This window comes from Ochlerotatus camptorhynchus, unplaced genomic scaffold (assembly GCF_037179485.1).
Source record: "Ochlerotatus camptorhynchus isolate MF236.1 unplaced genomic scaffold, CSIRO-AGI_Acam_v1.1 ptg000141l, whole genome shotgun sequence".
In the NCBI taxonomy this organism is placed as follows: domain Eukaryota; kingdom Metazoa; phylum Arthropoda; class Insecta; order Diptera; family Culicidae; genus Ochlerotatus; species Ochlerotatus camptorhynchus.
Window position 1 is genome coordinate 3180859 of NW_027040631.1, and position 27992 is coordinate 3208850.

The following is a 27992-nucleotide window of genomic DNA, read 5'->3' on the forward strand; positions in this document are numbered from 1 at the left end:
TCGAGTTATGAAACCATAGTAAAAATGAATTTCATGGCTACTGTGATAGTGATATCCTATTCGAGTTGTAGGGAATCCACTGTAGATCACTGGGTTAATCAGGGAAGGTATCAGAACTTGAATTGAAGATCTAAAAAAATTGAAAGAAATGCTTTCCACAATTTTCACCTAAATGCTAAGTTGAAGACCAATTGTCTCTTATTATGAATAAGTCATCGAATTCAATGCTGAGAGTTTACCCACATAAAAAACTGAAAGGTCTTGAATTTCAGGAACCTTCGAGTTCCTGTGAACCTCTCAAAAAATAACTTTCCAACACGGTACGATGCTTGAATCTGCTGAAAGGTTCCTTCAGCAAAGCATGCTTGGGAAATTTACGATGTTTTAGCTGGTACATGGTTCTCCTGTGTCAACCTAATATTTTCGCAATAAAAGATCAGCTCCCATTGCCCCTCGGCAAACCAAATAACCAAAAGCTACATCCCAATGGGGCAAAGCCCAAAAGTGATGTAGGACACAGCAGTCGAGCCACGAAAGCACCTACACAGAGCGACCGTCTCTTTCTCTTTGTGTGCTTCATCTCCTCGCATCTCTAACACCGCACAGCAACACCACCACCAACAACAACAACAACAGCAAACCTATTGAATGGTGGTGGCATGGCAGACTATAATACGTCTTGTACACACGATACACGATGTGTATTATTGCATTTTGAGAAGCTTTTCGGGTCGTCGACTGGCTCTGCCCGATGATACCACCGCGCTGCTGCCATCGCCACTCCACTCTACGGATTCCATTCATCGCCTACTCTTCCAGCAACGGATCCAGCACATTCATGTTGTTTTGTTGCTCGCACACAGCGGCGCACAGGAGGCCGATTTTCTTCTTTTGTTCGGGAATTATTACTCGTAATTGACTGCCGCCGCCGCCGTCGCCGTCGCCTCCAACATCGAAAGTCGAAAGCCTACTTCGATCCGTTCCATTCCATCATCTTCAATATGTACTCTTTATATCACATCGCCGGGGATGGATGATGATGATGATGTGTGAAGTCGGATATACATCAGAGTCAGCAAATAGAGAAGCAGTAGGCTGCAGTTTGTTTGAGGAATTGGTTTGCAGTTCGAGCTCGATTTGTGATTGTATGAGTGGGTGGAGTGAGTGAGTGAATGAGTGTGCCGCCGGCCAGGAGGGTACCTGTTTTCCAGCCAAGGAAGCCGTTCAAGAGTCCACCTTCGTCGTTTTCCTCGTAAAGAGGATTTAAAGTCGTAACCGGGGCCAATGCACATGCCAACCCGCGCCCGGAGCAGCCAGCCAAACCTAGACGACTGATGATACAAAATGTAACGATTTTTTTCTCTGCCTGTTTTTCTCTTTACAGAATTCATAGCAATGGAGCGAATCCAGTGGTGCGGTATCATCCTTATCATCCTCATTAAAATTCTGTGCGCGCAGCCACTGGCGAACAGCAACTTCCCTCTGAAGGGAGCAAACGGCACAGAAAACCTTAGCAGCCGACTAGTTAGTCAAATAGTTTTTAATTCTACCTTGAATCATCTGGCGTTGGACAAGACCTCTGGCATGGTAAGTCTCCTAACTAGCAGTAGCTTATAATCATTCCAATACGCGCGCGGCCCCACCCTGGAACCTCCCTTTCCGGGCATTTACCCCAAAACATTTGGTATTTTCACTTTTCATTCCACTCTCCCAAAAATCCCATTTATCCTACTTGCCCTTTTCACTATCAACAGTCATCAACAGGGAGAGGCCCCGTGAAAGGGACGGGGAGAGTAGAGACACCCAGTAAATCCCCAGCGAGCTCGTAAAATGACAGTCTACACACACGCCAAGGCCCGCTTCGCTCCCCAGGACGCTTCGCGGAGGAGCAAAGCCATAACAAAGTGCATATAAAAGCAGGCGAAACTTGGTCGTGTCGTGTTACTCTCCTCGGTTTCTATTTTACTCCATTACTCGAACTGACGACTGTCGTGTACCGATAATTTATTTTTAAATCTCTTGGGAACCCCCCGCCTTAGATCGAGACCAGCAGCGGAAAAAGAAGTTGGTCTTTCCTTTTAGCGTTCCTTTTTTCCTCGCTTTTGTACTGCTCGCAGAGCCTATGCTACCTACCAACCTACCTATTCGTCTTCCTTTTTCCGACCGACAAGGGGAAAACGCACACAATCGAAGTAACCTCCCGTCGCCACCGGTTACTCACACATAGCAAGCGGTGCATTTAACGATGTAACCACGCTCTTCATGGCCTGCTACAATTTTCACCACCCCCGTTATCTCCCCCGACAGGGGGGAAAACTCTCACGCTCCCTCGCCGAGATCGCATAGCTCATAGAGTTAGTTTTGCTCATTCATCGCTCTCTCTCTCTCTCTCCTCCCTAGCCTAGTCTGTCTCGCGGGCGTGCGGGCGGCGTGGAAACATTTCCACAAACTTTGCTCGTGGTCGTCGGCGTCCTCGTCGTCGTCGTCGTCCGACTCAAGTAGGACTAGGGGGGTGCCATCTGTTTACGGTGATGGACGCGAACGGACATATGGGACGAGAACGATTTTCATGTCGTTTTGCGTTGCTTTCCGTGTTGATGGCCACTGCCGATAAGGACGTCAAGTTTATGATTTTCCCATGAAAGGCGCTGTTTGATTGGTTTGTTTCTGTGGTGCGTTATTTGCTTTGTTTTGTTTTGTTTTTTTCTTTTCGGGTGGGAGGAATTTGCTGAAAACTTCATTAGCTCGAGAGTTTGCGTGGAAAAGTTGTTGGGCTGGAATGTTTTCAAAGTAACTCCTGCTGCTGAATGTTCATTATATGAAAGATAGAATGTTATCCCGTGCTCAGCTTCGTTGAGTTTGCAGATGTGATCGAGACATTTTTTCATAAGATCGAAGTACGCTGAGTTTTGTTATGTTTCTAGGTGGCAAGTGAACCAGGAAAACCAGGAAAAGGTCGGGCATTTTTAAAATCTACCAGGAAAATAATCTTGATTCTATTATTTTAATAGCTATAACAAAACGCATGTCATCGTTTATCATAGACTTGATTCAAAAATAATCATTTCATCAAAACCAAAAATCATGCTAAAACTTTAACAAAACTAAAAACTTCAAGGGACAGCCCTATGGGGTTGTACGCAATGGTAACGTAGGACTACGTGGTCTTATATAATAAATGTTAACTGCAGCAGGAGCTTGTGTTTTGTGAAGGAATAGGAATTCGAGCGGGGTTCTCTCTGTTTATACTCTTTAGTATGACACGCTTGACATAGATGGCCGACAGCGATTCACGAAGAGCTACTGATTCCGATCAATAGTGGTGCGGCTTCGTCCTCCTTCTATGGATGAGCAGTGGGCTGCAGCTCGCTGCTTGCATGCAGCCTTTCGTCGTGTACTGGAGAACAATGTTCAATGCCACATGCCGAAAGCACTGCTGCTGAAGCTGATGCCGACTACTTGACGCCACCACACACGGTGATTGGAACTGAATCCGATCAGCGGTTGAGGCCAGCCTTGATAGCTAGCTACTTGCGGGGAGCCTTTCGATGTGTACTGGAGAACACCACCACTCACCACGTGATTGAATAAACACCGTTTGGTGAGACCGGATGGAATTCAACTTTGAAATCTGTGTTAGGGAAATCGCTTTTCACAGGCAATTGGTGATAATTTTAACTATCATAGAAACAGTTGCACATCCGTGCAATTTTCAATAGTGAAATTTTGGAAAATAATAATGTCTTAAATTTAACAGAAATATTTCTGATCGATTGGCGATAAAATTATTGAAATTGGTCCAGGGGCAGCTGAATTATTAACGTTCAAAATCTTTCATAATTTTGTTACATGTTCCATTTTCCATTTTCACAAAGTGTACCCCATATAGAAATCACTGACGTAGTCCTACATCAAAAAAATCTACAAGATGAACTAAATTTACCTAAAAAGTGGAACGCCTCGGCCTGACCCTGGTGGGGCTCTGATTGAATCGAACACCACTATTGAGCCAATCATCGACGCCAGACACTTCGATATGTCCAGTATCTACAACATCCACCACTCCGTAGACCCCAGCTACGAAGGAGAGAAGTTTCCTACGCAGGCTCCACCGAAGCTGCCCGTTGATCAGAGCGGCAGTCAAAACCGTGACAACGCCGAGTCTACCATCTCGTACCCCACGCCTGCACTGCCCAAGCCGGTGAACCTGATCCTCCAGTGAAATATAAACGGTTTCCTTGGCCGCCTAGGCGAATTAGAGCTCCTCTGCCAAAGCGATGTCCCCTGGATAATCGCTCTACAAGAGGTCAACAAAATCACAAACGACCAACTCAATCGTTCTCTGGGAGGGAGATACGATTGAAGTTACAAGCGCTGCGGCAATTTCAGGCACTCTGTAGCCATCGGGGTGCTTAGGAGCATTCCACACCAAGTTCTTGACCTCCAAACCGACCTGTCAATTGTCGGTGTTAATCTCAAGAACACCGCAAACTTGGCTATCGGCTGCGCGTACCTGTCCTGTGGAAGGATAACAAATTTGGATGGAGACTTAAATGCAGTTATTTCCAAGCTTCCGGAGCCGCGGCTCATCGTCGGCGACTTCAATGGACACCATCCGGACTGGAGCAGCCGTCGGCCAGACCCCAGAGGTTCTACTCAGGCGAACCATTTTGAGAAAGAGAGAAAGAGAGGAACTGGTGGTGCTGAACGACGGCGCTTCCACCGTTTTTATCGGACGACTTGCACGGTAGCGACCACTACCCGATCCGTATACAGCTCTCCATAGGTGCAGTCCCCCCAACGACTCGAAGACCCAGGTGGCGCTACGAGGAAGCCGACTGGGACGCTTTCAGGGAGAAATCCGACGCTCTCTTTCAGCAACGCGATCCGAACGATATCACCAGCTTCACCGAAGTACTCTACGAAGCTGCAACATTATCCATTCCAAGGACTGGTAGCGTACCCGGGCGAAAATCCCTACGTTGGTGGAACGCGGATACCAAATGTGCGGTGAAAGCGTGACGCAAAGCATTACGCCGGGTTTAGCGCCTCGCCTTAGATGATCCTGGTAGGGAGGAAGCGCTGAAGTGTTACCGATAACGCCATCTCTCGTGCAGACAGGTGATCCGTGATGCAAAGCGATCTAGCTTGATCGGTTTCCTGCATTCAATCGACGAATCCCAATCGTCAAGTGACCTGTGGAATCGCGTCAACGCTGTTAGTGGCAAGCGACGGTCTACTCCACCTACTATCCAAGCTCATGGCACCACGATCTCAGAACCGAAGACGCCGACGCCGACGAATTAGGGAACTATTTCGCCGGTTTGTCTGCTGTCAGTGGCTACGACAGCGAATTCATCCAGCGCGTCAACCCCTCCACAAGCAGCATTCGTGATTTTCGAATTCCTCCTCTCCAAATCAACGAAGTTTTTGACTTTCGGGAACTTCACTTTGCCTTCGGCAGCGGTAGTGGTAAATCTGCCGGAAAAACGAGGCTACTCGCCCTCTTCAACGATCTATGGCGCACCGACTCGTACCCGGACCTCTGGAAACAAAGCTTGGTAGTACCCATCCCAAAGAACAACGCGGCGGATGGAGAAGCCGCTTCCTTTAGGCCGATTGCGCTCACTTGCTGCGCTGCAAAAGTGATGGAGAGAATAGTAAATCGTCGCCTCAAGCAGTTCCTGGAGTCAAACGGTCTCCTTGACGAATGGCAGCACTTACTTTGCAGCTCTCGGGAAAGTACTTAAGGAAGCCCAAGACAAAGTTAACCACGCGGAGTTAGTCTTCCTTGATATTTAGAAAGGCGTTCAATAGGACGTGGACACCGGGCGTCATCAGGCAGCTCATTGGCTGGGGCCTGGAAGGTCACATCACACACTTTGGTGGTTGTCGGGAACACTCGCTCGGATCCGTTCCCCTGGGTTCCGTTATAGCGGTAACGCTATTCCTGGTGGCAATGAACGGAGTGTTCAATCGACTGCCCTAGAACGTGCACGCAATCGTTTATACTGATGACATACTCATCGTCGTAACGGGACGAACGACTAAGCGGACCAGGAATATAGCCCAAGCAGCAGTCTCCGCCGTCAGCAGGTGGGCGTTTTCGGTTGGCTTCCAGCTCTCCGCGCCGAAGAGTGTACGGTGCCATATCTGGCACTCGGGCCATCTGATTCGGGGACCACCGATCACCATCCAAGATAATCCGATTCCGCTCAAGAAAACAGTGCGTGTTCTGGGGGTAGTTCTGGATCGCACTCTAAGCTTCGATCAGCACTGTCGTAGCCGCCTCAACATCGTCAGGACAATCTCTCGCCCGCGCTCCTGCAACCGTGAGATCCACCTTCGTGTCGCCCGGGCTGTTATTAACAGTCGACTTTTCTACGGCCTCGAAATTTCATTTTTATCCACCGAGAAGCTCAACCGCATCCTCGCTTACATACGCCTGCAGACGCCGCATGTGTGGAAATCGTAATCCTCCCTTTCCGCTATCGCTCTGCTGCAACCATTGCCACGAAAGCCGCTGCCCTTGCGGCTAAGACATCCGGGAACGATAGGGTCTTTCTCCTCAATGAGGGGAACAGAGCCCTCCGCACTACAGCCAACCTTGATCTCCCCCTGGTGGCCAGGGTCCACTGGCGTGGAGAGAAGAGTTGGCGATCAAACGTTATCAAAGTAGATAAGCGGATTAAAAGTAGATTCCAAGCCGGAGATAACTCCGCAGCGTTGAGGCGTTCTGATGTAGAGCTTCTCGGGTCGGTCTATCCGGGGCACGTTCATCGCTTTACAGACCGGTCGCGGTCGCAGGCTGGAGTTGGACTCGGAGTGGCAGGACCGAACACTGCAATAAGTCAAAGTCTACCGGAGGAATTTTCCGTCTTTTCTGCGGAAGCCGCAGCCATCCAGGCGCTGGAAGCTGAAGCCCCGTGCCACCGCTCAATACAAGCCATTACACGGTACGCCCCACCTTCAACCGTCTTTACGTGGATTCCCGGAAACGAGGCTGCGGACAAACTGGCGGGATCTAGTCCATCTGGTCCCCGTTAGACCAGGAACGTACCCCTCTTAGACGTCAGGCGTTGGATTACGAACACAATCATGGAAGCCTGGCAGCAGGAATGGCTCCAGGCGCGGACCACTTTCCTGAGGAAGACCAAGGATACCTGGCTGGACAGCCACAAGTATAAGGACCAGCGGATCACTTCAAGACTCCGGACCGGCCATACCAGAATTTCTCACAATTTCGGTGGGACACCTTTCCGCAAGGTATGTCCAATTTGCAGCATCCCCGCCTCGGTGGAACACGTGCTGTGTATCTGCCCGGAATTCCAGAAGCTACGCGAACAACACGGACTCCCGAAGAACGTCTGGAATCTACTTGGTGACGACCCCCCCGACGTTAGCTGCGCTGATTACTTTCCTGAAGGACGCCCAACTGTACAACCAAATCTAGCGCTGTCGTCGTTGGCTGCGCTGATCGTGTTCATTTACATACAGGGCTTCAGTATACCTGCTGCCATATCTACTGATGGACAGTAGACACACGTCATTTCTTGCTTCTCAATCAGATCCTTCGTGAAATGAAACTTCTTTGCTATGTACTTCATCTTTCTGGTCAGCTTTTCTCCGTCAAGGATCTTCAGGCAACTCTGGTTGTCTTCTTTGAGCAGAATCTGCTGTTCATCGTTCAATTCTTGAAGAAGTAGCTTCAGCCAAAGAGCTTCCTGTGCCGCTTCTGCGAGGGAGCATGCAGCAGCATGAGCATGATTGACCGCCCACGGTTGCTACTCTGTTATTGCCAGACCAGCTGTAATTACACAGAGCACCAATAGACGATGCTTGGGACTAGCAATCATCCTCAATGTGTAAAAACTGGTGATCTCAAACTAGGCAATACCAGCGCCGGCCGTGCCCGAACACAGGTCAAGAAAGGAAGGGGTAGGAATGTGTTGACGTGACACTCGCTTTGATGGAAGTCGAGAACACCTCTGCACTTCCACGAGGAATCACTGGGATATTGGGTAATAGGGTTGGGTTTGCAGCAGGGTTCGTTTTGGTAAACGATAAGCTGAATTGATGTCCTAACAATCATATAACGCAAAGGAGCTTGGGATTGAACCCACGGTCTTCTACTCAGTAAGCAAAAACGTTTGCCACTAGGCAGACGAGCTCCTTTTTAATCATCGAGTTGCTGTTATTACCATGTAGTCATGTTAACAAATAAGACGATTGACGAATCTTGAATGTGGATGGGCTTGAGATTAGACTCAAGATGTTCTGCTCAGTAAGCAAAACCGGTTGTGCTAAGGCCACCGAGCCCCTCATATCACATTATAGCGTTACTCAAGTTTTTATGACTATTCAGACCCAGCACCGACGACAACAAAAAGTTTTACAAAATACACGATAAACAAGCGATCTAACCATACATTTTTAATATGAAAGGATCTGGGACCGCGTTTTTCTGCTCAGTAAGCAAGCCACTGCAACCGACGATCGTTGAAATCCTTAAACTAAAAGCTACGAAAGATGCCTTTATTAAGATCCATTTTCACGCGACGTTAAATGTTTCGATTTTCTCTTTACGCATGGTTCAGACAATCATAACAAGCTATGACCGACGTGACGATTGTTTAAGACCTGGTTAAACAAGCTATTCAAATGGAATTAAGTTCTCGAATTTCACTTGGAATCTAATGAACAACAGAAATACGCGATAATTCATATTTTCAGCGGTTGGTGGTTAATTTTAAATATACTAACGGTACTGCCTACGACTACGACGGCGATTACGACAGCGAGTACGACGGCGCCTACTACAACGACAACAGCGAATTTGTAACTTACTATTTGTCTAGGATAAACACCTTTGCCCGGCACCTTCACTGGTTCTTCATGTCCGCTATCTGTCACTGTTTGCAAAATATCTAATAACAATTACCTTCCAATACCAATACTTCCTGTATTAGCTTCCTGTGCCGCTTCTGCGAGAGCGACAAATTCTGCTTCTGCTGTCGAAAGTGATACCCAGGTTTAAGGTAACCGGTTAAAGTTCCAGTCTCACCTGCTCAATCGTAGTCTGTAGTCGATAGTCCCCTTGAGGTTCCGCACCACACGTTTCAGCTCGTTCCAGTCCACTTAGGTGGATTGTTTCGTCTTCTTGCTCAAGATTGATACCGCAGTTGAGATATCAGGACGAGTATCGATACTTTCCCGGCAAGTTTCTGGTACTCACAATTGCTTGGACGTGGGGTTCCCTCGTTACCGCTCTTGATGTATCCAGGGTCTAGTGGTGTTTTGGAAACTTTGACATCTGTCAAACCCCTTGTTGCGATTACCTCCCGGATTTACTTTCTCTGGCTCAAGAAATAGTCACCGTTGTCGTTTTTTCCACTTCCATGGCCAGGTAATAATGGATATTACCAAGTACACTGATCTCGAACGACATCTTCAATGTCTTAACGAACGACTCGATCATCTTTGGGTATTCACTCTCCACTACCAGATCGTCAACGTACACATGCCTCCGCATTCTATGCGAATGCCTCCGCATTCTATGCGAACGCCATCACCATGTCGTTCGTTGTTTGTACATTCTCGGCTGAACCTGCGAAACATTCACTACCAGTATTTGCCTCAAAACCAGTAATAAAATTAAGAAACTTACCGGAGAGTTTGCGCTACCGTCCGCTTTGCCTCGTGGGCGTTTCTGCAGGCCAGTTGTCTACTTTTGATTGCGGAGGGAGCGCGCCGGTAGCTTCCTCTTCCTCCGCTGTATCTTCATACTCGCTTTCTTCGGATGACTCCTCCTCAGTTGGTTCAGTTTGCACATTGGACGTCTTCTTCCTAGGGTCCCAAATCCTGTATCCATTCGTCGTGTATCACACCATCACGTTTTTCTCGCTTCTTGAGTCCAATTTGCCACGTTTTACCTTCGGCACCCCGGTAAATGCCGTTGAACCGAACACACGCATTTTATCCACGTTCGGTTTTCTGCCGTACCATATTTCAAACGGAGTTTTTCTTTCTTCCAGAGCAGACCGACGGCTTCGATTCAAAATGTATGTAGCAGCTAGGACAGGTTCACCCCACATCGATTTCCGCAGCCTCGCCACCTTCGTACCGAAAAATGCCGTTACTTGCGCACAGTACTGCTCGAACTTCTCCTGAACCTCGTCTTTCGATACCAGCAAATAGACCGCCGTGAAGTGACTATAATCATCCATAAACGAGACATAGAAACGATTCCCGTTCCACGTGGTTGGAGTAAACGGCCACACACGTCTTCAAACGGCTGCCTCGTCTGCTTACCTTTTAAACATACTTCGCATAGACATCGATCAGGCCAGTCCTGGATCATCGTAGCCGTTTCGATCATCCCATGCTTCCAGAGGTTCTTCATGTTTGCTTCTCCTAAATGGCCGTACCTTCAATGCCACAACTCGAAAACTTCGTGCTTCGACGCCATAGCACTCGCACTCGACTCGACAGTTCGATCATTCTTCTCAATGGTCACTATTCCTCCAGCAATCTTCACCATCATTCCGCTGTCCTCAAGCCGACGTACGGAGAACAAATTGCACTGCAGCTCCGGTACGTTCAGCACATCTTTCTCCACGGACGGTTGCTTCTTTCCATCGATCAGCATATCGACCCTCACGGTACCAGCAGATTCTGCCACAATAACCTGGCCAGACTTCGCCACAGCAATGGTAACTTTCCTCGTCAGCGGGTGTAGTTCTTTGAATAAATGCTTGTCCTTCAGCATATGGTCTGTTGCACCCGAATCCGAAACAATTCTACTCGCATATTGGGCATAACAGTAGGCGTCGAAAAAGCCGTTGCCAGTAGCAGCGATGAACGACAGTGTCACCTCATTTTCGCAACTGACATTTGCATTTCCCTTCTGCTTGTGTTTGACTCTCATGTTCGGTTTGGGATTCCTTTCGCGTTCCTTCGCCGCTGAATTACGGAATTCGAAATAATCCCCCCTTTTGTGCCCGAAACGACCACACTCGAAGCACTTGAAACCAACGTTCTTCCCAGCGAAAGCCGACTCACCAGAATTTTCCCCCGCGTGGCTCGTTTGATTCGCACGTTTTGCAGACTCGTCTGGTCAGGTTGGATAGTTTTCAAAGCCGTGATTAACGCATCATAGGACACAAGCTGGAAAACGACATCCTCGTCCTCCGTTTTCACCCCGGCAGCCTTCATCTCACGCAGCACTTTCTCAAACAAATGCCTTTACGTTTTCGCCTTCTTTTAGACGCAGCTCCTGGAACTGCTTCTTCAAGTACAGCTTCCCGGCGATCCCAACCCGCTCGAACGCGTTCTTCAAAGCGTCCCAAGCTTCCTTCGCCGTCCGTTTGTCCTTCACGTAGTCCAGTTGGTCCTCTGCTATTCGGTTGAAGAGCAATTTTTTTTCACTTCCGGTCTCTGGCCATGCGTTCTTCAAGTTTCTTCTTCTTCTCCGCCTTGACTGCCGCTGTGCTCGCTTGGAGCTCCCTCGCATACTCCTCGTCTTCGGTGGCCTTCTCCAGACAGTCCAACAAATCTTTGTTCTCCATTAGAACCTCAACTCGGAACTTCCAGTTTCCGAAGTTGATTCCATCGAACAGCCACAACTTTTCTTCACCCATTTCCGCGAACAAACGAAACGAAACTTTTCAAATTTTCCTTCTATTGTGCTGGGCCGCTAATCTAATAATCTCATAAAGTCTTTATTGAACGGCTTGGGTAAACGAGAACAATTCATAATTCAAAGGAGGCAAGGCCTACCTCGATCTTAATATCTAGATTGTTAGGTTGCTATGCAACGCATCGGTCGGTTGTCATTCAACAGTAGTTACGTCACGAACATGGTAGTAATTCCCTTTTGCCTTCCAGGATCAACGGGTTCCAACGTTCCGTCTTGTTTTCTCTTGGGCTCGATTGCGTCCCATAAGTCTTCGACTTCAAGATAGGTTTGGACGGCAAATTTTCAAGTGGCCCAACTTTCTCTGCCGATCCTGAGATTCGTACTATTCGCAATTTCAATCGATTGTTTTGGACCTATTAGCCTCTTGTAGAAAGCACGGATAAACACGTCTGGTTTTGGTGAACGAACAATAACGAATAAGTTTATTTATCTAATTATTAGACAGCTAGCTTCTACCAGCCTACTACTACTGTTTCCGTTTCCTTACAACAGAATCACTACCACATTAGTCACTGATTGTTATGGTTATGTTTAAGTAAGTACCTAACAAAAGTATGAAGTTTTCGGAACTCCCCTTATGTTTACGCAGTTTGCTTATGAAATTTTCGGCATTTCTTTTCATTTCTCAGACTGTCTGGACGATCTCTAATGTCCCCTAAAGTTCTCCCTAAATATTTTCCTGATGATATTGCAGGAATGGTTTAACTTTCCTAAATAGTCTTAAGTTCAACCAGTAATGCTGGTAGATCACCTTTTCGTGGTCCGTTATTGCTATAAGATCTACCACCGAATCCTAGTCTTAAGCGCTGGCCAGACTGAGCAGTTATAACATGTTATAACGGTTGTCAAATAATTGCAACACAGAAACCACCATCAAGATAGCGCTATAACATGTTATAACTCTGTAGTCTGAACGTACTATCAACAACTTCAAACAAACATTTTGGTTCACATTTTGGACACTCCGAACACGATGCTTCCGGTAAACTGTGTAACGACAAACTTGCAATGTTTGAAGAATCACTGTAGATCCAAAGTAACCTTCAGGATTAGGATTCTACCATGAGCTAAAGTTTGTATCATCGTCAAGCCAATCAACAATCAAACTCATAACTTCAATGTGTATTTGGGGAAATCTCATTTTGAGCAATCCCGGAAGCCACAAAACCGAATGGAAAATTCAATGCAAATGTCATCGATAAGTTCGCATTTCGCACTTATCAAATGGAAAACAATATCCTCTCCCCTAAGCCGGCAAACTCTCGAAAGTCCTTCCAAGTATTTCAAAATCCTCAATCTTCTTTATCAATTAGCCTCGTCATCCTCCGGGGTGTGACGGAAGAAAGGGGTACCCTCTATCTCTCTCTCTCTCGCTCTGAATCAACAAACATCAACCATCTGCCGCGTAGGAATCCGTACCAATAACAAACAATTAAAACTCCCATCAGAGAAATCCGATCCACCTGATTTAATGATTCCCGGTGAAACGATTTTCCCCGTTCGTGGTGTGCCAATTTCCTCCCTCACCTTCGCGTAGACCCTTGTGTAGAAATCCTTGCTTCTCCATCGCAACCAACCGTCGTCAACCGACGACGACGACGACGACGGTCCAATATCCTTTCCTCGAGAGGTATGCAACGGGGTAGACCCGGATCCCTCTGGTAAAATCTCAAAAATTCCAACCATATCCTTTGCATTCCCACCGTAGGCGTCCTCGCCGTGGGATGTGTGGAGGAGCCGAGATGGACGAAATTTCCCATCTTGACAACAACGTCGACGACGGCGATGACGACGACTGCCGTTTTTGGTCTTCCTTGCCCAGAGCGTGCGGTGTGGCGTGTCGCGAAAATGTACATGTGAGATGGTATTTGTAAAAGGTTTCCTCCTTTACGTGCCATCATCTGTAGTTGTAACCGGCAATTCCTCCACCGCACACCGCTACAGTCCCCAGAGAGCAGGGGTGGGTGAAAATTGTGGGTGGCCGTGATCCTTCCAGTCAGCATGCCATGACGTTGTTCGGTTGCGAAGGGAGATTCTCGCTCGCTCGCAGTCTGCTTATTACACACCCTCGCCTCACTCGCTCACTCGATCACTGACTCGCTCTCGCATGTATTTACATTGGAGACGGCTGGTCGTCCTCGTCGATATTATCGGAGACTGTATGGTGACCCTACTTTGTGTCGGGGAGAGTTTCGCTCCGGCAGTTTCACTTTCTCCCTGCCAGTGATCATCATCCTTCTGTTCTGGAGAATATTTTGCGATGATTCTGCGCAAAGTGCATGCATTTTGTGTAATGTTTCGGTCTTGAGGTTTTTGCATTTTTCCTCTTGCTGTTTTCCGTCGGTGGCTGGTTCGAATTCTTGCAGCTCAGCGCCAAGCTTATTACAAAACCCACCGGTTGTTGGTGAGGGATAGGATCGGAAAGCGGATTTTCCCGACATTTTACTCCTTCTTTCGGTTCACCGATTGCCGGCTATTGTGGGCTGTTCTCGTGCGGTTGAGTTTTGGCGTTAATGTGATGTTATTATTTTAATCCGGCTGTTTGCTTGAAAAGTTTTTGTTTTGTTAAAGTAATAGCGATTTCACTACTTTCAGGCATTATTTTTCACACTTGGGAAGCCTACTAAATATCTCTGAAGTTAGCTGCTGCTTTGAGAACTTCTTTTAAGCTCTCCGAACTTCACATCTACTTTTTTCTCTGATCATCAGAAACCCCCCTAAAGCTCAAAACAGTTTATAACACAATTATGAAGTTCTAAATGTTTATTAAATTTAGAGAAGTTAACAAGGACATAAGAGATGTCCTGAGAACTCCCAGAGAAGTACAGTGGGACCTATAATAACGGTCATAGAAATCTTTCGGAAATTTAGTGCACTTCAGAGAACAGCGTGAATCTTCTTAATAATCCATGGGAACCTCGAAAAACTCAGGAGACTACATAGAAGTTTTATTACTCCTCAGAGAAACCAACGAAAGCTTCCGGGGAATTCTGAGAAGCCTTATAGAATCTTTGCAGAATTTAACAAGCTTCAGAGAAGTTAAACGAACTTCAGAAACCGGAGGAATCTCAGAAAAATGCAGCAAGTTTCCAAGAAAGAGATTTTTAGAGAAGAATCTTGAAGAATCTCAGACAGTCTCAAGGAACTTAATAAAAGTTTTAAAAACCTCAGAGAAGCTCAGGAGAACTTCTCTGAAATACATGGGGACTTTTAAAGAAATTTAGTGAACTTCAGAGAAATTTGACGAATTTCAGAGTAGTCTGGAGGATTCTCAGAAAATAAGCAGGGAGCTTCATAGAAGCTTAGGAAAAGAAGGAGCTTTAAGGAACTTCAGAAAATTACAGGAGAACATCAAAGAAATCTGAGTAAACCTCAGAGCAGCTCAACGAAACTTTGAAACGGTCCAGATTCACCTTGGGAGAAATTTAGCTAGCTTCATAGAAGTTTGACGAGCTTCAGAGTGTGCCGGAGGAATCTCAGAAAAATGCAGGAAGCTTTCAAGAAAGAGATTTTTGGAAATGTCTTGAGGAATCTCAGAAGGCCTCAAGGAACTTAATAAAAGTCTGAAGAACCTTAGAGAAGCTCAAAAGATCTTTGAAAAGGTTCACATTGACCATGGGAGAAATTTAGCAAGCTTCAAAGAAGTTTGACGAGCTTCAGAGTTGACCTTCAGATCAGGAAGCTTCCAAGAAGAAGGTTTAAAGAGAAATCTTGAAGAATCTCAGGAAGCCTCAAAGAACTTCATAAAAGTCTGAAGAACCTCAGTGAAGCTCAGTAGAACTTCTCTGAAATCCATGGGAACTTTTAAAGAAATTTAGTGAGCTTCAGAAAAATTTGACGAACTTCAAAGTAGGCCGGAGGATCCTCATAAAGATGCAAGGAACTTCAGAGAAGAAGGAGCCTCAAGGAACTTAAGAAAAATACAGGAGGACATCATAGAAGTCTGAATAAACCTCAAAGAAAATGTTCACGTTGACCTTGCGAGAAATTTAGTACGCTTCAGAGAATTTAAACAAACTTAGAGTTAACCGAAGGAATCTAAAAAAGATGCAGGAAGCTTCCAAGAAAGAATTTTTTAGAGAATTCTTGAGGAATCTCACAAAATAGGAACTTCATAAAAGTCATCAGAACCTCAGAGAAGCTCAGGAGAACTTCTCTGAAGTCCATCGGAATCTTAAAAGAAATTTAGTGAGCTTCAAATAGATTTTCTGAACTTCAAAGTAGTCCGGAGGATCATCAGAAAGTTGCAGGGAGCTTCAGAAATGCTTAGGAGAAGAAGTAGCCTCAAAGAAATTCAGAAAAATATACGAAAACATCATAGAAGTCTGAGTAAATCTCGGGGAGCCCAATAGTTTTTTTTTCTGTGAAGTCCACAGGAATATTAATAGCAGGCTAGTGAGCTTCAGAGAAGTTTGACGAAATACACATTGTGCCAAAGAGCCTCAAGAAACTTAATAAAAGCTCAGGAAAACTTCATAGAAGTCTGAAGCCTAATATAGCTTTTCTGAAGTTCACAGAAACCTTTAGAGAAATTTAGCAAGCTTCAGAGAAGTTTGAAGAACTTCAGAGTTGTTCGGAGGTACCTCAGATAGATGCAGGGAACTTCAGAGCAGTCCAGAGAAACTCTAGAGAACTCCAGGTGAATATCGCAGAAGTCCCAGACAACTACAGAAAAGCCCAGTAGAACTTCTCTGAAGTCCCTTTAAAGAAATTTAGTGAGCATCAGAGCAATTTGACGAATTTCAAAGTAGTCTGGAAGATCCTTAAAAAGATGCTGGAAGCTTCAGAGAGCCTTAAGAAATTACAGGAGAACATCATAGTAGTCTGAGGAAACCTCAGAGAAGCCCACAGGAACATTCAGAGAAGTTAAGTGAGCTTCAGAGAAGTTTGTCGAAATTCAGAGTAGCCTAGATGAATCTAAGAACGAACGAATTTACAGAAAAGCTTAAGAGCTTTACATAAAAGTCTAAAGCAGCGCAGCCCAATGTGCGGCCTGCGGGCCGGACGTGGTCTCTGGATCTTAGCAATGACATCATTCTAGTCCAATTTTATTCGTCATTAAGAATTTCACCCCAGCATGAATGAGAAAAAAAAAAACACAATGCGGCTTTGAACATGGTCATCGATACAGCCATTTAAAAAAGCAACTTTTGAAAGGTTGGGCAGGTCTCGTCTAAAGGATCCTCCGAGAGCCTCAAGGAACTTAATAAAAGCTCAGGATAGAAGTCTGAAGCCTAATATAGCTTTTCTGAAGTTCACAGAAACCTTTAGAGAAATTTAGCAAGCTTCAGAGAAGTTTGAAGAACTTCAGAGTAGTTTGGAGGCAACTCAGAAAGATGCAGGGGACTTCAGAGAAGTCCAGAGAAACTTTAGAAAACTCCAGGTGAATACCACGTGAGAATTCGTGAGAACTTTTAAATAAATTAAGTGAGCATCAGAGAAATTTTGCGAATTTCAAAGTAGTCTGGAAGATCCTCAAAAAGATGCAAGGAAAAGAAGGTGGATTGAGAAACTTACATGAAACTGCAGGAGAATATAATAAAAGTCTGAGGAAACCTCAGAGAAGCCTATGAGTTTTCCTGTGAAGGCCACAAGAACATTCAGAGAAGTTTAGTGAGCTTCAGAGAAGTTTGACGAAATGCAGATTGGCCAAGAGGAATCACAGAAACATTCAGCAACTTTTCATAAAAGCCTTAAGGATCCTCCAAGAGGCTCAAGAAACTGGATTAATGCTCAGGAGAACTTCATAGAAGTCTTTAGCCCAATAGAACTTCTCCGAAGTTCACAGAAACCTTTAGAGAAATTTAGCAAACTTCAGAAAAGTTTGAAGAACTTCAGAGTAGTTCGGAGGTAACTCAGAAAGATGCAGGGAGCTTCAGAGAAGTCCAGAGAAACTTTAGAAAACTCCAGCTGAGCATAATATTAGTCCCAGGTAACCACAGAGAAGTCTCGGAAGTCCGTGAGAACCTATAAAGAAATCAATGAGCTTCAGAGAAATTTGAGGAATTTCAAAGTTGTCCGGAAGATCGTCAGAAAGTTGCTGGAAGTTTCAGAGAAGTTAAGGAAAAAATGAAGTCTTAAGAAACTTACAGGACATTAAAAGAGAACATCATAGAAGTCTGAGCAAACCTCAGAGAAGCCCAAGAGTTTTTCTGTGAAGTCCACAGGAACAGTAAGAGATGGTTAGTGAGCTTCAGAGAAGTTTTAAGCAGATTGGCCCAGAGAAATCACAGAAAAATGCAGAAGCTTTACCTAAAAGTCTAAAGGACCCTCAGAGAGCGTCAAGAAACTTGATTAAAGCTCAGGAGAACTTCATAGAAGTCTGAAGTCCAATAGAAATTCTCTGAAGTTCACAAAAACCTTAAGAAAAGTTTTAACGACCTCAGAGTAGTTCGGAGGCACCTCAGAAAGATTCAGGGAAGTTCAGGGAAGTCCAGAGAAACTTCACAAAACTCCAGGTGAATATCATATGAAACACAGAGAAGTCCAGCATAACTTCTCTGAAGTCCATGAGAACCTTTAAAGAAATTTAGTGAGCATCAGAGAAATTTGACTAATTTCAAAGTAGTCCGGAAGATCCTCAGAAATATGCAGGGAGCTTCAGAAATACAAAAGGAAAAGAAGGAGCCTTAATAAACTTACAGAAAATTACAGGAGAACATCATAGTAGTCTGAGTAAACCTCAGTGAAGTCCAAGAAATTTTCTGTGAAGTCCATAGGAATGTTCAGAGAAGTTAGGTGAGCTTCAGAGAGGTTTAACTTAATTCAGAGTAGCCCAGAGGAAACTCAGAAAGATTCAGGTAGTTTCAGAAAAGCTCAAAAGCTTTACAAAAGTCTAACGGATTCTCAGAGAGCCTGAAGGGATTTAATAAATGCTCAAGAGAACTTTATAGAAGTCTGAGGAAACCTCTGAGAAACCCAATAGAATTTCTCTGAAGGTCACAAAAACCTTAACAGAAATTTAGTAAGCTTCAGAGAGTAGTTCGGAGGCACCTAATGAAGATGCAGAGAACTTTCCAGAGAAACTTCAGAAAAGTTTATAAGAACATCATAGAAGTCCTAGAAAACTGCAGAGAAACCCAGCAGAACTTCTCTGAAGTCCAAAGGAATCTTAAGAGAAATGTATCGAGCTTCACCAAACTACTGGTGAATTTTAGAATGGTCCAGAAGAATCACAGAAAGATGCAGATAGCTTCAGAGATGCTTGCAGTTTTGCAGAGAAGTCCAGACGATCCTCAAGAAACTTCAGAAAAGCACAGAAGAACTTCATAGTCTGAAGTCCACAGGAACATTTAGAGTTTCAAAGAAGTTCAATACAGTGAAATTCAAAGTAATCCAGATGAATCTCAGAAAGATGCAGGGAGTATCAGAGAAGCTAAGGAGATTTTCATAAAAGTCTAAAGAAACCTCAGAAAAGCTCAAGGAACTTAAGAAATGTTCCGGAGATCTACGTAGAAGTCTGAGGAAAGCTCAGAGAAACCCAACCGAGCTTCTCTGAAGTTCACAGTATCCTTTAGTGAAAGTTAGTAAGCTTCAGTGAAATTTGACGAATTTCAGAGAAAATTGATGAATTTCAAAGTAGTTTGATGCATTTAACAGTAGTCTAAAGTATACAGTATCTTTTAGAGAAATTTAGTAAGCTTGAGAGAAGTTTGAAGAATTTCAGAGTAGTCTTGAAGATTATTGGAAATATTCAGGGAGCTTCAGAGAAGCATAGAAGATTTTCAGAGAACTCCAGAGGAACCTCAGAAAGCCTTAAGGAACTTCATAAACATTCAGGAGAACGTCATAGAAATCTGAGGAAGCCTTAGAAAAGCCCAATAGAACTTCTCTGATAGTCCAGTATCCTTTAGAGAAATTTAGTAAGCTTCAGAGCTGTTCGGTTGCACCTCATAAAGATGCAAGGAACTGCAGAGGAGTTCAAGAGATCTTCATAGAACTCTGAGGAAACCTCAGAGCAACTCAGGAGAACTTCTTTGAAGATCATGCGAACTTCAGTCGGGAGGACCTCAGAAAGAAATTCGAAGCAATCAAGAGGAATCTCAGAAATATGTAGACAGGCTCAGAGAAGCTTAGGAGATTTTCATAAAAGTCTAAAGGACCCTCAGAAAGCCTCAAGTAACTTCATAAATGTTTAGGAGAACTTCATAAAAGTCTGAGCAAATCTCAATGAAGCCCTAGCGAGTTTCTCTGAAGTCCACAGTATCCTTTAAATCAATTTAGAAAGCTTCAGAGAAGTTTGACGAATTTCAGAAAAGATTGGCGAATTTCAAAGAAGTTTGATAAATTTCACAGTAGTCTGAAGTACACAGTACCCTTTAGAGACATTTAGTAAGCTTCAGAGTAATTTGACGGATTTCAGAGTAGTCTTAAAGATCATTAGAAAGATGTAGTGAGCTTCAGAGAAGCATAGAAGATTTTCGGAGGAACCTCAGATAGCCTTAAAGAACTTCATAAACAGAATGTCATAGAAATCTGAGGAAGGCTTAGAGAAGTCCAATCGAACTTTTCTGATGGTCCAGTATCCTTTAGAGAAATTTGTAAGCTTCGGTGAAGCTTGATGAACTTAAGAGTTGTTCGGAGTCACCTCAGAAAGATGCAGGGAACTGCAGGGAACTGCAGGGAAGTTCAAGAGATCTTCATCGAACTCTGAGAAAACCTCAGAGAAACTTAGCAGAACTTCTTGGATGATTATGCTAACTCTACGAGACATTTATTAAACCTAAGAGAAGTTTGGCGAACTTAAGAGTAGTCGGGAGGACCTCAGAAAGAGATTCGATGTAATTCAGATGAAGCTCAGAAATATGCAGGGCGGCTCAAAGAAGCTTAGGAGATTTTCATAAAAGTCTAAATGACCCTCAGAAAGCATCAAGGAAGTCTTAACTATCCTTTAAATAAATTTAGTAAGCTTCATTAGAAATATGCAGAGAGCTTCAGAAGATAAAAGATTTCGGAGAACTCCAGAGGATCCTCAGAGAGCCTTAAAGAACGTCATAAACATTTAGGACATCTTCATTGAAATCTGAGGAAGCCTTAGAGAAGCCTTAGAAAAGCTTTAGGAAGCCTTAGAGAAGCCCAATAGAAATCTGAGGAAGCCTTAGAGAAGCCTTAGAGAAGCCTTAGAGAAGCCTTAGGAAGCCTTAGAGAAGCCCAATAGAACTTCTCAGATGGCCGCAGTATCCTTTAGTTACATTTAGGAAGCTTCAGTGAAGTTTGACGAACTTAGGAGTTGTTTGGAGGCAGCTCAAAAAGATGCAGGGAAGTTCAAGAGATTTTCATAGAACTCTGCGGGAACCTCAGAGAAAATTAAGAGAACTTTTTGAAGATCATGTAAACTATAGGGGAAATTTATGCAACTTAAGAGAAGTTTGGCGAACTTAAGGGTAGTCGGGAGAACCTCAAAAAGAAATTCAAAGTAATCCAGAGGAATCTCAGAAATATGCAGGAAACTTCAGAGAAGCTTAGGAGATTTTAATAAAAGTAGAAGGGAACCTCAGGAAGGCTCAAGACGCTTCAGAAATATTCAAGAGAACTCCGTAGAAGTCTGAGGAAACCTCAGTGCAGCCCAAGCGAGCTTCTCTGGAGTTCACAGTTTCCTTTAGAGAAGTTTAGTAAGGTTCAGAAAAAATTGATGATTTTCAGAGTTGTCTTGAAGATTATTAGAAAGCTGTAGGCAGTTTCAGAGAAGTTCAGAGGAACCTCAGATAGCCTCGAGGAACTTCATAAACATTTAGGAGAACGTCATAGAAATCTGAGGAATCCTCACAGAAGCCCAATAGAACTTTTATGATGGCCCAATATCCTTCAGAGGAATTTAGTATGGTTCAGTGAAATTTGATGAGTTGCTCGGAGGCACCTCAGAAAGATGCAGGGAACTGCAGGGAAATTCAAGAGATCTTCATAAACTCTGAGTTAACTTCAGAGAAACTCGAGAGAACTAATTTGAAGATTAAGCGAATTCTAGGGTACAGCTATGAATGAGAGATGTTTGGGGAACTTAGGAGTAGACGGGATGACCTCAGAACGGAATTCAAAGTAATCCAAAGAAAGATAAGGAAACTTCAGAGAAGCTTCGGAGATTTTCATAAAAGTTTAAGGGAACCTCATAGGTAAATATCATAGTAATTATATGGGGAGAAAAGGTCACGACATTTTTCCCCCATACGTTTTAATAGTGACATTTGTTTGAAAAAAAAAGTCTCGTTACCACCTCTGCCTCAGAAATGCACAAGGAACTTCGTCAGAAATATTCGGGAGAACTTCGTAAGAGTCTGAGAAAACATAAAGAGAAGCCCAAATGAGCTTCTATGAAGTCCACAGGTTCCTTTAGAGAAATTTAGTAAGCCTTAGAAAAGTTTGGCAAATTTTAGAAAAGTTTGACGAATGTTAGAGTAGTCTTGAGGAAGATTAGAAAGATGTAGGGAGCTTCAAAGAAGCATAGAAGATTTTCAGAGAAGTCCAGAGGAACCTCAAAAAGCCTTAAGGAATTTCATAAACATTTAGGAGAACTGCATAGAAATCTGAGGAAGCCTTAGAGAAGCTCAATGGAACTTCTCTGATAGTCCAGTATTCTTTAGAGATTAGTAAACTTCAGTGAGGTTTGACGAACTTAAGAGTTGATCGGAGGCCCCTCAGAAGGATGCAGGTTAGATTAGATGGACATTAGATAGGATAGAACTCTGAGAAAAGCATAAGAGAACTTCTTTGAAGTTCATGCGAACTCTTTGACAAAATTATTGAACTTAAGAGAGCTTCTGAGCAATTCAGAAAGTTCCAAAGAACTTCAGAAAAGTACAAGAGAATTGCATAAGAGTCTCAGAAACCCGCAGAAAAACCCAGCAGAACTGAAGTTTAAAGGGCCCCTTAGAGAAATTTAGTGAGCTTTAGGGATGTGTGATGAATTTCATAATAATCCGGAGGAACCTCAGCAGATGCTGGGAGCTTCAGAGGTGCTTAACATATTTCCTCAAAGAGTCAAGAGTAACTACAAAAAGATAAATGCGAGACAAAATTATAGAAGTCTGTGGAAACTTCAGAGAACATCTCTGAAGTCCATGTGAATTTTAAGAGACATTTATTGAACTTCAAAAAAGCTTGTCAAACTGTGGAGACCTCAGAAAGATGCACAGAACTTCGGAGATTTACAGAGAAGTTCAGATGAATGTAATTAAGCTTCAAGGAACCACAAAGAAAATTTAGGAGAACTTCATAGAAGTCTCAGAAAACTACAAATAATTCCAGCAGAAGTTTTTTGAAGTTCACAGGATCCTTCAAAGACATTTAGTGAGCGTCAGGAAAGATTTACGAATTTCGTAGTTATCCGGAGGAACCTAAGACAGCTGGAGAGAGCTTCAGAGATATCCGAAGAAGCCAAGAGAAACCTTCAGAAAAGTTCAGGAGACCTTCACAGAAGTCTAAAAAGGCCCCAGTGAAGCCAACGGAAACATTTAGATAAATATATTGACCATCACAGAAGTTTGAGGAACTTCAGAGAAGTCCAGAGGGACGTCGTTAAGCTACAAGGAACTTCATAGAAGTTTCTTTATATCTCAGAGAAGCCCAGTAGGACGCCTTTGAAGTCCAGAGGACCCTTTTAAGAGATTTATTGAGCGTCAGAGAAGTTTGGAGAAATGTTAAGAGGAATCTCAGAAAGATGGTGGGAGCTTGGATACTGAGGTCGAGTTTTTCGATTTGTCATTTGGCGTGGAACTGCTCTAATATTGATGAATCGAAAAGAGCCCTTTTTCGAGAGATTTATCACGGAACGGAATTAGAGACTAAAAGTGCAATATGTATGTTGGTATAGTTATTCAAACCTCGCAGGCAGCGAGGGCGTGCGATACATGAGCAGGAATAGCAGCAGCAGCAGCAGCATCCCGCCGAACCGTCAAAGTGGGGGAAGGGACTTTATGAGGGAAGTTTTTCCTTCCCGTAGCGTACTCGGAAGGAAACGCTGTTTGTGTGTGGAAACAGGTGCCGAGAGAGGTGGGAAGGGGTCGGGGATCGGTCGGTCGGTCGGTCGGTACTCATAAATTTGCAGAATTTAAGGGGTTACTGCCTTTTGTGCGAAGCGAGGACGACGGGGCAGAGCAGACTTTAACAAAGTATCAATCGAAATTAATTTCATGCTACTTCTTATGCTCTCTGCCTGCGCACACCTCAGCAACCCTTGCCTTCGGGTTCGTCTTCTTCCTACCGGGCGGCCTACTGCGATGAGCTGTTGAAGATGATGCGAGCGATGTGATGCGGAACAAAAAGCGCCTGGCAAATTGAGTGGTTGGCTTTTGGTCCTTGAAGCGATTCGTCTCCGGTAACTCGGTGTTCTCGGAACTTGGGAGCGTGGGTAGGGGTGGATTTGAGATCAAAAACAGACATTTAATAATGCCGTCGTCGTCGTCGTCGTCGTCGTCGCAGGGTGGTGGGATTTTTCGGCTCGCTGGCCGCAGGCTACGCGAAGGGTTGAGCAAATGTTTGAATTGACGCGCTGATTTGCCTCACAACACGGGATGAAAAGTGAAAAGTTACATTTTCCAGTGGGATCAGTAGGACCAGTAGCAGTGGAATGCATTCAACGGATTTAATGAATGAGAGGGCAAACATTACCGACTGACTGGACCGACTGGTGTGAAAAGCGAGGGAGTGGGACGAGTGGAAACCACTTGTCTCGGACGGATTGAAGGGAGTCCTTCACCGAAGGCAGCGACGTTTAATGGTTGGGTAAACCGGCGAGGCTTCCTTTGTGATGACGTTGGTGCCAGAGGGTAATCCAATTTGCGTGATTCTTTTCCGGTTTTTATTTTCCCATACTAGTGCAAGGAATTCTTGATAGTGACTGAAATACCGTCCTGCAACAAGTTACAATTTTCTCCTGCAAATCGACTAACCCCCTGCTTTTCTTTTCGCTTCCACTTTCAGGTCTATGTCGGCGCCGTCAACAAGCTGTATCAGATTTCCAGCGATCTGAACATCATCGCGGCCGTAACGACGGGCCCGCACAATGACTCGAACGAGTGCTCGATCCTCGAGTGTCCCACCGATATCGTCCGCCGGCCGACGGACAATTGGAACAAGGTGCTCCTGATTGACCACTCGGCCAGCAACCTGATCGTGTGCGGATCGCTCTTTCAGGGCATCTGCCACATCAGGTCGCTGCAGAACGTGAGCATCGTCGAGCACGAGGTGCAGGAAGCGGTCGTAGCCAATGTCGCCAACGCCAGTACGGTGGCATTCATCGCTCCGGGACCGCCGATCCCCTCGGAGACCAATGTCCTCTACGTGGGCGTTACCTTCACGGGGAATTCTCCGTACCGGAGTGAAATCCCTGCTGTGGCTTCCCGGAGTCTAGCGCAGGATAAGCTCTTCCAAATTGCATCGTCCGCCGTGACAACCGGGACGCGGATATTTGTCAATTCGTACGCCAGGGAGTCCTTCCTGATCAACTACGTGTACGGGTTCAGTTCGGAACGGTTCTCCTACTTCTTGACGACGCAACACAAAAGCGCCGGCCACAACACACCAAAAGAAACCATCACCAAGCTGGTGAGGATCTGCCAGGACGACTCGAACTACTACTCGTACACGGAGATCCCCGTCGATTGCATCAGCGAAAGTACCAAGTTCAACATCATTAACGCGGCGTACGTGGGGAAACCTGGCCCGGATCTGGCGGAGAACCTCGGAATCACAACCGACGACGATGTTCTCTTTGCCGTATTCTCCGATAGCAACGACTCGAAAAATACCAACAAGTCCGCCCTGTGCGTCTACTCGTTGAAGGCCATCCGTCGGAAGTTCATGCAGAACATCAAGTCCTGCTTCAACGGGATCGGCCAACGGGGGTTGGACTACATCTCGATCAACATGCCTTGCGTTCCGACCAAGCTGCAAACCATAAGCGAAGATTTCTGTGGTCTCGACGTCAACTCTCCGCTCGGGGGAGAACAAGCGATCGCCTCCATTCCAGTCCTGCTGTCGGAGTTGAAGATGACTTCGATAGCCGTGACTACGACCTCCAATTTCACCGTCGTCTTCATCGGGACGCGCAACGGCCAGCTCAAGAAGGTTGTCGTCGAATCGTCCGGCTCGGCCCAACAGTACGCCCTGATGAACGTGGACGTCGGCTCCATGATCCAACCGGATATGTATCTGGACACTGTAAAATATGATCTGTACTTGATGTCAAAGCATAAGCTATTTAAGATTAAGGTTTATGACTGTTCGGTGTATACCACGTGTGTTGCATGTCTATCAGCGAAAGATCCCTTCTGCGGATGGTGTTCCCTAGAGAATAAGTGTAGTCCGAAGAGTGAGTGTCAAGATAATTTTAAGGATCCCCTGTCGTGGCTTAGCTACAAATCCGGCAAGTGCACAACCATCACCAGCGTCAGTCCGAGCCAGCTGCAGCGGACCACGGCCCGGACGCTGGAGCTGATGATCGAGAACTTGCCCAATTTGAAGGAGGCGCTCGTGTGCGCGTTCACCTTTGCCAACATGGAAAAGCCCATCATAACCAATGCAACGAAGAAGCGGAACGGCGTCAACTGTACCACGCCCCGGACTGACCTACTGCCGCAGATTGGCTACGGAAAGAGTGAGTACCGATACACACGAAAATATTGCTATATCAGTTAGTAAAGTGCGAGGAGAGAGATAGATAGAGAGTGGGAGACGGGGAAATCGATGTCCATTAGTGCTGATTTGCTTTTCGATGAAAGGGGTTCGATTCGATTTTATTTTTTTTCGGGGGCAGCGGAGTGGCGATTGACGCAGATGGGAAGTTAATGTGTTTTGTCCATAAAACGTATTTCCCCCATGGGATGCGACTGGTGGCAGGTGGGAAGAGGGGAGTACCAGGGTGATTCTAATCGGGAGTGGTTTGATAAGGAATTTACTAGTGGGATAGACTAAGGACTCTAAGGACGGAGACGTACTGTTGTTGAGACGATGCAACGGGAAATTTCTACGAGGTTTATCAACTGATTCAATCAGGTGCTAGTATTGGTTTCCATCTTCAAGTATCAGAACTTTAATCTTTATTTCAATACCAAGAATCCAAGATACTTTAAAAATAAACTATGTTCGGTATTCTTGAAAAACAAATCAAAATTCGGACTATTTCTAGATAGAGCTGAAATTTGGGCGTAACAGCTGTTGTAAACAATGACTTCTATCTATGATTTCTAGGAATTCAAGGCACGTCCACGCAGACCAACCTAACCATTGGATAGGAGAAGTCTTTCCCTACCCGATGAGGATGTTGGTTTGCGTGGGCGAGCCTTGATTGTCTAGAAATCATCAAGAGAAGACATTGTTTACAAAAGCTGTTAGGCCCCAATTCTAGCTCTATCTAGATTTAATTTTTGCAATCTTTTGAGAATGAGGAGAGAGGACTTTCTTTTTAAGAAGGTACGTGTACCACTAATGAATCAACTTTTCAGCAAACTTCGATGGATGACATGGCCCTCCCGGTCGATGAGACTAAGTCAAAGTTGAATCGAATTCGACTCATAATTTCAAAAAGTGGGGATGGGCATAAAGTGGATGAATTATATTTTCCTCAGTTTGCCTTTAAAATAAGCTCAAATATCAGGAAAATCTAATAATATTTTACTTAGTCTATGGCTATACCCGTAAACTTAGTCAAATTTTAATCGATTTTTCTAATATTCGAGCCGATTCTTGAGGAAAATCGAGGCAAATTTTACTCATTGCAACTTTCTGCAATTTAAAGTCGAATTCTAGCCGGCGCCAGTGGTGTAGTAGTAAGCGTGACTGCTTTCTCACCCCAATGGGTCTGGGTTCAATCCCAGTCGAGGTCGGTGGGATTTTTCTGAGGCATACAAATCTCTGGTGCGATATCCTACACAGGTGTGGAAGCTGCCTTCCTGCACATTCGATTGCCGTCAATGGATGTCCGTCGGTGATTGGCACTACATTGCGGAACAGAGACCGACGTTAAATAAAGGAATGAAGTCGAATGTAGTGCAGTATTTCGGAAAAAGTTCAATTGTTGCCTCCGACGATTGAACACTTCACTTTGTTGGCGTGCTGTTCGTAACTACTACGAGCACTTTTGCAAAGCGTTTGAATTCTCCAGCTACAGTCAAATCTCCCTATCTTGATGGAAAACCAGGCACCAAGACCAACCAGACTCTATTCTATAGAGCATTTCTCTGCAGAATACTTTTATGATTCTCTCCAGAGAACTCTTGACATTCCATTTACAATTCTCTTCACGTTCAAAATTCTTGCTTTCTCCAATTTATTTATATAGTTCTCTTTAAAGTCTCCTTAA

General features: G+C 44.7%; 1 protein-coding gene across 2 annotated transcripts in view; it reads left to right on the plus strand.

Annotated features, from left to right (window-relative positions):
- Window positions 1–27992, plus strand: part of PlexA (plexin A) — a 96411-nt gene that overhangs the window by 50265 nt on the left and 18154 nt on the right. For both annotated transcript variants that reach the window (XM_065221303.1, XM_065221304.1), the window contains 2 exons: window positions 1385–1587; window positions 24614–26288. In XM_065221303.1, coding sequence (XP_065077375.1) covers window positions 1396–1587; window positions 24614–26288 — 1867 coding nt within the window. In that variant the 5' untranslated portion in view covers window positions 1385–1395. The remainder of the gene's footprint in view (window positions 1–1384; window positions 1588–24613; window positions 26289–27992) is intronic.